Below are 14533 nucleotides of genomic sequence, written 5' to 3'. Positions count from 1 at the left end.
GGCACGCCGTATTGTCAGGCAAAGAGTACATATGTGCAATACTTGCTTTAGATTTAAACCGCGTCCAACCATTCCGCTGATGGCGGATCTTCCTGATATACGTACACGTCCAGCGTTGAAAGCCTTTAGTTTCACCGGCTGCGATTATGCAGGTCCTATACCATACGTTCCTGTACGCCGCCGTGGCGTACACAGCGAGAAAGCTTATATTGTGCTGTTCACGTGTCTCACTACGAGATCTACGCACATTGAGGTTGCTACCTCACTCAGCACCCCCAGTTTCCTCGCCGGGTTTAAAAGATTCCTATCACGTCGTGGTCCTGTTCAGGTGCTGCATAGCGACAATGCTAAAAACTTCCAGGGTGCTGCTTCTTACCTTCGGGACCTCTATAAATTTCTAAGAGAAGAATATTACCCGAAGCTAGAGCAGGAATGCGCTGAAAATCGCATAACTTGGAAATTCATCTGTCCCAATTCCCCACACTTTGGAGGTTCATGGGAAAGTATGATCAAGGTGACTAAGACGATCCTGTTCAAGGTCATAGGGCAACAGCTCCTTTCTTATGAGGAACTTTGCACTGTGCTCATTCAGGTCGAATGTCTTCTCAATTCGCGTCCGCTAACAATACTAAGCTCTGACCCTGCCGAACCTTCGGCTCTTACTCCAAGTCACTTCCTACATACTGCGCCTCTATTCTCCTTGCCTGCGCCTGATGTCAATCCAGACAAAATTAACTTGGTTGACAGGTACTCGTTAATAGATAAAATGGTCCAATCGTTTTGGAATCGTTGGAGGATGGAATATTTGCACGGATTGCAAGTTCGTTTGAAATGGAATACGCCTTCCGTACCTATTACGCCGGGAACTGTCGTCGTAGTTATAAATGACAACGTACCGCCTCTGGCTTGGCCTCTAGCAGTAGTAGAGAAAGTGCATCCCTCGAAAGACGGCGTCATACGCGTAGCGACCGTTAAAATTTCCGGGAGAACTTACGTCCGTCCGGTCGTTCGCTTATGCCCTCTTCCGACGCAATAAGCGTAACAATTATAGTTTCATAATTTAGTACTAAGTAGCTCATACGTTAAGACTTTATTCTCTTTTATAATAATTCTACAAATAATTAATATTTTTTAATATACTTTCGTAAATATACACATACTTATATGAAATACGCCCATGCGCAATACGCGTTCTTAAAAGAGGCAATTCTACCTCATACCTTATGAGAGCTTTTCTTAAAGGTGACCCTTTAAGGGCGGGTGGATGGTTGCGCCAAGTTATAATTAAGTCTTAAATAATAATTTAAAATTTCATTGGTGTTCCTATTCTCCCATATCCAACCTAAAACAGCACTGAACGATTCTCCGTGAAGAGACTGGCGCCCTCATACGCCTCAAAAACACTAGAACGCAGAGCTGTCACTTAAATTAACGGAAGCAAACGATTAAGACGTTTGCGGACGACTTGCTTTCCGATTGCGAAAAGTAACGGGCAATACGAGTTTACTGGCTGCCTGAAAATAAGCCATAAAATATCATAATATACCTTAAAAGTTTCAATGAGATCCTTTTAAGCATAATTCCCATATTTATGTGTGTGCCGAAATATAACATAAGTGGTGGTGTTCGAGAAGAGAGGACTTCGTGAGGAATATTTGGATCAACGGACGGCGTGCTCCTACCCATGAAAAATAAGGTCAAGTAAGTGCTGTCTTCCTTGTGCTCTGATTCCTTGTATCTTTCTTTTGTACACCAATTTACCGCAAAAAATACAGTCCACTCATTCGAAATAAAAATCTTAAATAACTTAATATAACTTGGCGCATACAGCCAATACAATATGTCATTTCCACATGAATTACATTATGCAAATGACAGGCTGTGTTATTGGGTCGTTATGTGCTCAACTGCTCATAACGTTCTGCTTCAGGTATTTCGTATATCATTTACTGTCTGTATTTATGTAGGTAAATGTGTAAGTGTGTTAGTTTGAGCCTTGTGGGTAGGACTTCGACTGACGTTCAGAGCGCCAAGTTCGAATCTTAGCGCGCACCTCTAACTTTCCTAAGTTATGTGCGTTTTAACGATTTAAAATATTACTTGCTTCAACGGTGAAGGAAAACATCGTGACGAAAACTGCAGGCCTGAGAGTTCTCCATATTGCTCTCAAAGGTGTGTGGAGTCCACCAATCCGCACTGGGCCAGCGTGGTGGACTACGGCCTCTACAACTTCTCATAGTGGGAGTAGACCCTTGCCGAGTAGTGGGCCAGTAATGGGTTGATACGAGTATGATGATGTTTAAGTTTGGTTGTTACAAGAAACGTAGTACCAACGCGAAGTTAGGAAGTTGTTAACGTCAACGCCCCGTGCCTTAGAGAACAGAAGCCGATGATCCCGATAGCTAAAACAACAACTTGTTATGATAATAATAGTTAAAGCTCTCCAACTCTATCCATTGTACAGATGTATATGTAAATATATATACAGAAGAGAGTGCTTTACGATCGAAAAATTTTTTTCGCCTCATTTCGGCGGCTATTTTTATTATTATAGCCTTGTTATTTCACGGAATCAAGATATTTTGCATACTATTGTCGAGATAATTTAATGGAGATTAATTCCATACTTTTAAAAAATTGATTTACTGCAATAGAATTGGAAAAAAACACCAAAATAGGTCAAAAATTTTCCTGTCCGTCATGTGTGAAACCCGAAAACACTCTAACTTGTGAAAAAATCCATTATTTGAGTTAAATTTTGTTTCCTCTCGATGTTTTCATTTACTATTGACGCAAGGTATATCTTAATTATTTAAAACGCATATAAATTAGAAAAGTTAGAGGTGTGTGCTTGGATACGAACTCGGCTCCCCGAAAGTGAAGTCGAACTCCTACCCACTGGGTTATCACCGCTTATAAGGCTTGCCTAGGGATATTTATGTGTACTATTTTTTATCCTATTTTAATGACGTAAGACGAGGTAATGGGAAGACTTCGTTAGTTCCGCAGGACGTCGTGATCCGTACTCAAACATGCTTACGAGCGAGGCAGTTCATTACGAACAGACTGACTTGACGTTTCTTAAGTGCTTATAAACCAACACTACTTGAAATTAATTAAATATAGAATTAGATTTTTATAATTTAAACGAGTTAGCGAGTTCGTATCCCAGCACGCACCTCTTACTTTTTGAAGTTATGTGCGTTTTAAGCAATTAAGTGACATACACTTGCTTGAACGGTGAAGGAAAACATCAACAATGGAATAGAATAGAAAAACTTTATTGCAACACAACACAATAGGAAAAATACAAAGAAAACAGTAATAGTACTTAGTGCTAGGGTGCAAAGGCGGACTTATCACTAAAAGTGATATTTTAAAGGCAACCTGAGCGTGCGAAGCCGATAAAAAGTGGAAAGTGGATGGTGCATAAATTATGCTACAAAAAAATTAAATAAAATAAACTTACATGAACATACATACTACATTTACATATTAACTACACAAATACCGCTATAAATTTATATATTCTATAATAGATATATATTTATGCTATTATAAACTTACATAATACTCAATTACATGTTCACGAAGGTGTGTGTAGTCCACCAGTCCACACTGGGCCAGTGTGGTGGACTTAACCCCTTCTCAGTGTGACCCGTGCCCCGTATTTGGCCGGCAATGGGTTGATATGATGATGATGAAAATTATAACATTTCCACGACAAAAAAGCAGCGTGCTCTATTCACAGTGCTTTCGGGACATTGAAAGTAATTTTTTGCAATTCCCCAACAACAATGCCCTATGATGAATGCCGAATGCGCGGTTCGGCTGCTTGGCTACACGCCAACGCTGACGAGCACATCAACCACGAAATTTGAGCCGAACTTGCATTATAGAGTCTAGTGAGTGTAGCTAAATGTCTTGGCATTATAATCTTTATTATGTTTGAAGAAATTCGTTGGATATAAAGCAAGAATTATCCTTTTGTCTTTAAGTAGTTTGGAATATGTAATGATAATCTTATTCTTTCTATACTTAGCTATAAAAGGTCAGAAAGATGAATGAAGGCAGACTTGAAAAAATTAAAACAATAATGTAGGCATGCAAAAGGCCTTATTGCTGCAAGCAATCTCTTACAGGCAACCTCTGGCAGAAGGAAAAGCTGCAATAGAGCCGTATAGTGCAATTATATATACATATATATTGGAAAATAAATAGACATACATAAAATAGATATAAAATAAATATATATATAATTATATAATGAAAGAAGCAAAATACAATTAACACACATTAATTACCATATTTGTTCAAATTACTTCACTCAAAGACATAGTAAGTAGCCTTTAAGACGACACTTAAATATGGGAAGGGATTGACTTTTACGGATGTCAGTAGGCAAATTATTCCAAAGCACAACAGCCTTAAAAGTGGAAGAGTTACCGAAGAACTTTGTTTTGCAAAATGGGAGTACCAGACGGTTATCTATGGTATTAGAGATGTAAATCGCTTTTTTTTTAGCTTTAATTGTGTAAGCATATCTCCGCGACTTCATCCGCGTGAGCTACTTCCGATAAGTCGATTTTAAAACTATGTTGCATGTTGTTATTGCTAAAAATGGATTGTCAAAATTCACTGGTAGTTCCAGCCCTTTCAAACTAAAAAACAAGCTCTACAGCTTTATTAATATTATAAATAGATACCTAAGGGGTTCCTGCGCATTTCCCGTTAGGTCTCTTTCAGTATAATGGCTGGAAGTGATAATAAAAACCCCTATCCAAGAGCTACAACACTCTTTTCTTTGTGAACATTGAACCTTGTTCCGGACACATGTCTGCGTAACACCCTCTTTATGGGACATGAATCAGGTAGAATCAAGGACATGTCATCGGGGCCTAGTGTATGCGGCGATAAGGAGACCTTCAACTGAAGAGTTGAGTCTTGTTTCTATTCACGCTACGCAACGATATTTTACATTGGAAACTTACTTTTGCCACGTCATCTTTACCGACGCCACGGGACGCGTGATGGGTACAATTAAATTAGTTCAAAATAAAGTTTGACCACCACCCTGCGCAGTGTGGAGCGCTATGGTCTTATAAGTGGGAGTTTCTCGGTTTGACCCCGGCGGAGGCAAATAAAATTTAAAATTCCTTTGGCCTGGTCATTTAGGGCTGTGGTGAGTTATCGCTTTGCCGGTTAGAAACCGTAGGGGTTTAATATTATTGCTATACCTCTAACATGTTAGCCTATTACCATCTCTGACATCTCATCATCAGATGAGAACCTCAATTCTTAATTTGACGTATGTAGGCTTGTTAGGCATATTTTGTGGATATTCACACAACAAACAATTCTCATTTATTTATTTTTTTGTTGTTTATGTTACTTTGTTAGATTTGTGCCATTCGGATTAGGGTTGAATGGACCACACATCACCACGTCACGCAGGTTCTAAGTATGCTTCCATCATTACGGTAAATTAACGGTTACCTTAATTTTCTCAAACGATAGTAGAGTAGTACGCGCAACATAGCTGAAGTCTGAAGTGTGCCAGCGAGTATTTCTTAGAAGCGAAATTCCCCAGTTCATACTATCAATCTCATCACAACTTTCATTTGATACAGGCTTCGTCAACTGAAAGGAAAGCTCTGCGTCTTTGATCTTTCATGGGGAAAGGAGTCTTTTGAATCCCGATGTCATTACTTTACTGAAGTTTTATTGACCCAAAGAAGCGGTTCAACTAAAATTAATTAATGGGATGCAGACCTGAATCCTAAGGACAATGAAATTAGGGGATATTGTTATTCTAGGATGGACTTTGATAATGGTAGTGCTGGACCGAGTACCTACTCCTTTATAACTTGCAAACTGGGCAGTTTTTTTAATATCTCGTACTCGGCCGAATAACTGGGTTTAAAAGCTGAGTTATTCGGCTAAGCACGAGTTCTATATGATGTTAATAGTTAGTATATAAAACTACCAGATTCCCTATTGAATTAATGTATACGACTAAACTCCTCCTAAACTTGCGGCCTCTCTCTATACGAGATGTACTAAAGTTGCATAAACGCCACTTGCTTTCTGTATACGAGACGTACTAAACTTGCATAAAATACACATGCAACCTGTACACGCGACGTACCAAACTTGCATAAACGACACTTGCTTCCTATATACAAGATGTACTAAAGTGGCATAAACGACACTTGCTTTCTATATACATGACGTACTAAACTTGCATAAAAGACACTTGCGATCTGTATATAAGACGTACTAAACTCGCATAAAATACACTTGCAACCTCTACACGCGACGTATCAAACTTGCATAAACGACACTTGCTTCCTATATACAAGATGTACTAAAGTGGCATAAACGACACTTGCTTTCCATATACGAGACGTGCTAAACTTGCATAAAATACACTTGCTTCCTATATACAAGATGTACTAAAGTGGCATAAACGAGACTTGCTTTCTATATACATGACGTACTAAACTTGCATAAAAGACACTTGCGATCTGTATATAAGACGTACTAAACTCGCATAAAATACACTTGCAACCTGTACACGCGACGTATCAAACTTGCATAAACGACACTTGCTTCCTATATACAAGATGTACTAAAGTGGCATAAACGACACTTGCTTTCTATATACGAGACGTGCTAAACTTGCATAAAATACACTTGCTTTCTATATTCGAGATGTTCTAAACTTGCATAAACGTCACTTGCTTCCTATATACGAGACGTACTAAACTTGCATAAACGACACTTGCGACCTGTATACAAGACGTACTAAACTTGCATAAAATACAATTGCAACCTGTACACGCGACGTACCAAACTTGCATAAACGACACTTGCTTTCTGTATACGAGACGTACTAAACTTTCATAAAAGACACTTGCGACCTGTATACGAGACATACTAAATTTGCATAAAATACAATTGCAACCTGTACACGCGAAGTACAAAACTTGCATAAACGACATTTGCTTCCTATATACGAGACGTACTAAACTTGCATAAAAGACACATGCGACTAGTAATCGAGACGTACGAACTTTTGGAAAAGATTCAATTTCTGAACAAAGTTTTTAGTTTTTGATTTAAAAAAATTGCTTTTACAATTGTTAGCGAATGTGTTATTATAAAATTGTAGTGAAAAAAATTTTACTTTATCCATTTTTGATTGGAATTGTGTTTAAACCGCTGAAAAATAATTGAAATGCGAACACATAAATCGTTTTCATATTCGCTATAATATATTTTTGTTCCTTTAGAGTTGCGTAGTCTAAATAAGCAACGCAAATATAAATGTTTTATCGTCTCTTTTTCATAGTTTGGTCCGGCTGTCTGTCTGTCTATCTGTATGACACAGCTTATCCAGTTAAAAAGAACATGGTGTATATGTTTAAAGATTATACGCAACCAGCTGTATCTGTTTAAACATTTATAGCTACTAAGACATGTCTGCTTGGAAGTTGTTGATTCTTTGTGTAGTTCGCAAACTGTCTGCAGCATCAGGTCAAGGTTACTACTAGGTATATTATTGCTGTGTCATTAAGTACTTACATGACGACATCGTAGGTTTACAATTGATTAACCCAACCTTCAGGTGAGGTTTTGTTTAACCGTTTTTATCTCTATTTGTGTTCAAAAATCGGCAAGCACACGATCGGAGCACCCACCGATTCTTTTCACGGCTCCATTGTCGCAATTGCGTACACATTGTTAATTTTTAATTTGGTTGGTGGTTTGGCTATTCTTATGTAAATAAATAAAAAAATATTTTTGTAAATTGGTCTATATTATCTTCTATTTTAGATAAACATCGTCATTATCCGTTTCTTTCATAGAAAAGTGAGATATTAAAAAAGAGAAAAAAAAACAATTAATTCACAAATAAGAACAATTGTACAATTAACATTTTCATTTGATAAATAATTATTTATTATTACTGGAACTAATTGTCCAAATTGTATTCGCTGATTAGGGGTCGTTAGATAAGCTGTTTCCAGCAACATTAATTTTAGAGCATAGTTTAAATGTATCTTGTCTCGCGGCTTAAAATTACATTTTCATAGCGAGCATAAGTCTTAGCACTTCTCATAATGCGCCTCTTTACTGCGCCTAGTGCATCGCGAGGCCTTAGCGTTGCCGCATTAAGCTCGTTAAACGTCATATCTCCGTCTGACATCAACACGTGTGAGCAACGGCTAATACGTGCTTAACTTTTAACGACAGTGTAATATGCAGCTACTACAGCACGTGTTGAGCTCCTATAGTCGGATATTAGCTCTACATGTGCTGTTGTTTCGTAAACAGAATACCATTAGCATTTTCAAGTTTTCGACCTGGCGCAGCGGTTGGCGCTGTGGTTTTGATATGGAGGTCCCTGGTTCGATTTTCGGCAGGGGCAATTTGTGAAATTTGTAACTGTGGTTGGACGCCTCGGTCGTGGATAGTTAGCCGACAAAGACGTGCTTCTATGCGATTTTGCATCGAATAATATTAGGGATATGGGTTAAATATAACTGTCATACCTCCCTAACAGGTTAGCCCGTTACCATCTATGACTGGTTCATCACTTACCACTAAGAGAAATTGCAATATTTATTTACTATAGTAAGACAGAAAAATAATTATGTTTTTATTATAATTGATAATATATATATATATATATCGAGTTTTAGTAGCAGTAGAGCTTTTCGTGACAGAGCTCCCCATGGGCAGTCCTACCGTCATGCTTTTTTCTGCCGCCAAGCAGCATTTGTAATTACAGGCACATGTAGCTTAGCCTCAGTTTGAAATGTCCCTCGCATACCCTGCAAAGTGTTGCTCTGCTTGTTGGACCATCAGCTTGGTCCGTCAATAATTACTATGAAAAAATTTTGATCCACACGTAACCTTTATCGTCTCACTCATGTGTATGGGTAAACAGCCTTTGATTTAAAAAGTCTGATAACTCTACGTTATACATTTATGTACAGCAAAAAAATATGCCTACCATCGATTTGGTTCTCGCACCTTTATGTAGCTATCAATTTTAAATTCAAAATCATCCGCCCCACTTCTACCTATATATATATATATTTATAAATAGGTTATATATTTTATTCAGATGGGAAATATTGAACATAATCGGGACATGCGGATCGTAAATTTTAAAACGATGACCACCCCGAGATAAATATCATTCGTGTAACGTGTGAGATAACTGTTAACGAACGTGTTCTTTATGGAGTTTTCGATGCTGCACGATGGTACGCAAACCATCGTATAGAATAGTAAAGAACAGACTATAAACTTACTTTTTTATTTTACTTACTTGTAATAACAACATAGAAGGTTACGGGCCTTCATTACTGTTTTCATATTAAAATTCTAGTTTCTTCTTCAAACTTGTTTTATTGTAAACAATCTTTTCATTACTTTTTAGTGTAAAGTAGTATGTTTTAAATATAGAGGAAACACATATGTGATGAAATTAATATAAACGAATTAAATAAGAAAGAGATATGCTTTAAAAATATTTTATTTATTCGTTTTGTAAATATAAAAAAATAATAAAAGCATACGTATTCATTATAGATTCAGTGCTATTGCACGCACGATCTTTACACTAATGAGTAACTTAATGATTGTTTTAAATTGACTTAGATTTTTATCGATGTAACATAATAATACATTTAGCATAAAGCATACGTGTCTGTCAAATTTGCTTCGGTTTCCTCGCTGGGTGCAAAATCTTCTGCTTGAGTTCCGCCGACACCCGCGCGGAATAATTGGAGAAAAACATTCAGCAAAAACAAGTCTTAAATATATACTTGTAAATAATATGTACATGTTTTTGATAGCATCGCTTTCCGCGTGCGCTAACAACCGCCAAGAATGGACAAGATTCACTTTTCCACTCTTGGCGATTACCTAGTAGCGTTTCGGGTGCATTCAACAACAGTTGTTTAGGTTAATGATTTGACTGCATCTGTCCATTGAGAAGAGACCGCACTTGCTTCTTTGAACCCGGCTTTGAACCAAACAAACGAAGCTGCCTTTCATTCCCAAAGATGTGGGAATAAAACTTCCGGAATTGCACCGTCGACGCGCCTTTCTTTTACTTTCCAAGTCGAAGTTCTTTTGCTATCAATATTCACAGCTCTTTAAATTCCACGACTAAATGTCTTCGGGTATATAGTGAAAATGTTTATTTTTCTAATTTTACCTTTTGTTCTAGGGTCCGGAAAATCGTACACAATGATGGGCGCGCCGGGACCTGACGAAGGCGGTATCATTCCACGGCTGTGCGATGCACTCTTCGAGAGGATCGCCCGGCAACAATCACCCCCGGCTCTTACTTATAAGGTAAAGATGTTTTAATACAGGAGGCCAGTAGAGGTATACAAAGGTCATTTTGAGCGTAATTTTGTGTATATGCTTCACCTAGCTCACTCGGGTTCGTTTAGATAACGATTCTTTGGTGAAATGTGAGCAATTTTTATCCGGGGTAGAGTTTTGGGTAATCCTTTCTTAAACCCGTATTATTAAGATTAAGCCTTTATCTTTCAGAAGTCAATAGTTTAAAAATACCAGTAACCTTTCAAATACCTGTATTTCAAAGGTTACATGTTTTTATAGTATCTGCTCTTTCAAATTTAACGTATTTTCTATCTCTCATTTTGCTGTTTATTCTGCGGATACAGACTACAAAGGCCTAATTGATAAACCAATTATCCGTATCCAATACAAACTTTATTACACTAGAATACAATATGGGGCGCTGTCCTAATTGGCAGACTCATCAAAGCAAAGCCGAAATTAATTTAACTAGATGTAGCTACTGTAAATATGACCTTTATGATGTGAGCACACTACTATATTAATGTTTTAAGGACGACATTACCTTCACGTGCAATTAAAAAAAAACTTAAGGTCTGAGCTAATAATGCCTCTGACTTATGAGGGTGGATGCCTGTGAGGCTGTGCCATACAGTGGGACGATAAAAACAGAGGATGTTATATCATCCTTCATCATCAATCGGCAGCAGCCTATAACAGTCCACTCTGCAGGGCTAGCATAGGCAGAAGGCAAAAAATATATCCCCCGACTATATCCGCTGTCAGGGGACATAATTAACGTGACCACCTGCTAAAACACGAGAACATGGAATAGGAGAACTATTACTCATATATTATTTGGATATTATTTCCACTTGTGCGCCAACGCTCTGAGAGTTGGTAAAGCTGCGGGAGAAGATACATTTTTCTCATTTCTCAGGGGAAATAATTGTCTCCTGCCTGAGCTAGCTGTGCTGGACTAAAGGATCTCTAAACGCAGGGTAAGCCCATAGTCACCACGCTGGGCTGACGGGTTTGTGATCGCAGTATATGGCAGTAGTAGCACATAGGCCATTGCTGCCAGTTCTCGCGTATGCATGATTATATTTCGATCAAAATGTTACTGTTGAACAGGTGGAAGTGTCGTACATGGAGATCTACAACGAACGTGTCCACGACCTTCTCGATCCGGAGACGACGCGACGCTCGCTGCGTGTAAGAGAACACGCAGTACTAGGGCCGTACGTAGACGGTCTCTCACAACTTGCAGTATCGTCTTTTCAGGTACGTACCCACTCAATATAATTCGGTACATAATAAGGACTTGTAGAACTTTTTGTGACAGAGTTCGTCTGGGGAATTACTACCGCCATGGTTCTCGGTGTAATAACAGTCACATGAAGCTTACCTTCGCCTCAGGTTGTCAACACGTTGTAGCATAGTTCAGGACGTGTTACTTTCATTGCCTGCGAAGGTTTGCGTGTTTATAGGCACTTGTTTTTCTCAAATACCATCAGATGGGCCATCTGCTTGGTCAGTCAATTTTATTAATAAAAAAAAAATACAACTTAGCTAGAACTAAACTGCGCGTAGAAGAACACGTTATAGGCACAAGGGTCGTACGTAGATGGCCTTCACGACTTTACAGATGAATTCACGGTGCTTAATATCCTGAATGAAATAGATATATGTAATAGATCTAGGTTAAATTGGTCCGCTAACATCTTAGACTCCATCATCGCTTACCGTCAGCGCGGCTGGAATAGGCGCGAGTAAAAATGTTGTCTCCCGATTATGTCGTGCTTTGGCAGGTGACAAGCGATCACTTGTCCACCTGCCAAAGCACGGCAGGAGGTAGCAGAAGAAGTTTATCTCCGTTTAATATTACACGTATATTATTTGGATATTATTTCCACCCGTTCGGCCATGCTCGGCGAGTGGATAGAAATGTGGGAAAAAATAAACGTTTTATCTTTTCCCCAGTGAAGAAAATTTGTACCTGTCCATGCTAGCCGTGCAGGTGATATCGTCGTCAAGGGCTAACCTGTAGAGGAATGTGTAAAATGTTGTAGCTAAGTACGCTATTAGAATACGAAACGAGTATGAGTTAGTTCACTTGTAAGGTTCTCAGTATAATTTGTTTATAAAAGACCATTGTGTTCGTATGAATTCGACTAGTTTAAAACTCATTGTGGGCTTGGTGCCGTAAATTGACGGACCGAATGAATATTACTGAAATTTAATAATCCTTTCGACATAGGTAGTCAGATGACTTGACTTTATCTTCAATCTCGTAAAGACTCACGCAGTCTGTGAGGCTTCGATAACAAATGTAGCGTACCCAGCCCGCTTCGCCGGGCTATATTTTGCTTTATTTTATTTAAACAATAAACTTACATCATTTAATTTTTAATTTAAGTCTCATAATATATTAAATCATTTATTTCTCTCCGTATTCATTCTCTTCTATTCTCTTCTCGGGCGGGTGAAGATCATTATCTATACCCATGTACACCCAACACCCAAATAGATTATCATCATAGTAAATAAAAGCTGTATTTGACAGTTTGACAGTTAAAAAATAGGAGTGCTCCGATCGTCACCAAACTTAACAGGATTACTCGCCAGGTCAATCCGGAGATTCCCTGAAAGCTTCATTGAAATCGGTCCAGCCGTTTCGGAGCCTATACGGAACATACCCACACACTTTCTCTTTTATATATATAGATAGATATTACGAAATTATAAAGCTTGTAGGTATAAAATATTCCCCGCATTTCATTCGCATTTACTTAGGGACGTAAAGTAACAATGTATGTACAACACGGATACCGATAACGAATGCGTTATTTTGGCTTATAAGATAAAAATAAAAAGAAAATTAAAAAAGTCCCTTAACGTAAGCTACAAGTGACGACAAAAATGAAATGATTACTATCTTTTTAGAGAATTTAAGCTAAATTAAACACGAAACACAATTTGAACTGTACGAGCGGTCGTTTTTTAGTACTATCCTCAAAGGAAGCGGCTGTTAAATAAATATTTTATTTGGTTACATCAAAAATTGGTCCGCCGTAGATGAAATCGTCGGTTTCTCGGAGATTGGCCGTTCCGACAGCTTCATTACCCTTAGTTGTAGCTCGAGGGCTTAACGGTATCCATTATTTTCTCGATTCGCATTGAATTTGAAGGATCTCCAGGCCTTTGTTCTTGCTCCAGAAATGTTTTAATTCCCCCCAACCCTCGTCAGTTCATGAGTTTTAGTTTGTTATCTTCAATATGTTTCAATCCGATAGCAGTTTTCTCGTTTAATAAGTTTCGTTAACGTTAAAGTTTGATATCTTGGTTGTGTTTATATTAAGACAACTTTTAGTAAAGCGTAAGACGCTCTTATTTTTGGCAGGTATATTTTTACCAAAAAATGATTTAAAACAGCCAATGCTACTTTTATGAAATAATAATAATAGTTTTTTTATTTAGCAACTAGGGCTCAATTTTTAGTATACAACTTAAGTAGATACTATGATAGTAGCTGAAATAATGAAGAAATTAAATGATTGTATCACAAGTTTCGCCATACTAAAATAACATAATATGATATAATTGAATACTAATAATAATAGGCTATACTGACCACACCAACTATTGCCGCAACATACAAACAATTATAGAAAGAGGAGAAAAAAATAACACTGTAGGTATAAGCAATTAATATGTAAAATGGTCAATAGTTCCCCCCTCCTCAGCTCTGTGTTGCAGTACGATGACAGTAGGTACTTGCCTTTACTGATTTTCACTAAAGTACTGAAGGTGATACAAGTATTCTTGACTGTGCTGGGAACGGTGAAGGAAATCTTGTGCGCCTGAGTGTTCTTCATAATATTCCCAAAGGCGTGTGAAGTCCACCAAGCCGCACTTGGCCAGTCTGGCGGAATGCGGCCTACACCCTCCTCTATTCTCTATTCTGAGAAGAGACCCGTGCTCAGTAGTGGGCCGGCAATGGGTTAATATTGATGACGATGATGATGCATCTTCTTTTGATTATATGTAGATAATTATATTAAGCATGCATTATATTATTAAATACTAGCTGTTTCTCGCGGCTTCGTCTGCGTTTGTTTTTGTTTTTGAGACACATGGACATTCAAATTAGGTGTAGTTGTACTGAAATTTTTAAGTTGTG

The 14533-nt window shown here is 38.0% G+C and overlaps 1 protein-coding gene across 8 annotated transcripts in view; it reads left to right on the top strand.

Annotated features, from left to right (window-relative positions):
- Nucleotides 1-14533, top strand: part of LOC120628746 (kinesin-like protein KIF13B) — a 208163-nt gene that overhangs the window by 133473 nt on the left and 60157 nt on the right. For all 8 annotated transcript variants that reach the window (XM_039897376.1, XM_039897360.1, XM_039897404.1 and 5 more), the window contains exons 4-5: nucleotides 10250-10377; nucleotides 11485-11634. In XM_039897376.1, coding sequence (XP_039753310.1) covers nucleotides 10250-10377; nucleotides 11485-11634 — 278 coding nt within the window. The remainder of the gene's footprint in view (nucleotides 1-10249; nucleotides 10378-11484; nucleotides 11635-14533) is intronic.

This window comes from Pararge aegeria, chromosome 2 (assembly GCF_905163445.1).
Source record: "Pararge aegeria chromosome 2, ilParAegt1.1, whole genome shotgun sequence".
In the NCBI taxonomy this organism is placed as follows: domain Eukaryota; kingdom Metazoa; phylum Arthropoda; class Insecta; order Lepidoptera; family Nymphalidae; genus Pararge; species Pararge aegeria.
The sequence above is the reverse complement of the archived record's forward strand: the minus strand, read 5'-3'. Positions and strand labels throughout refer to the sequence as shown.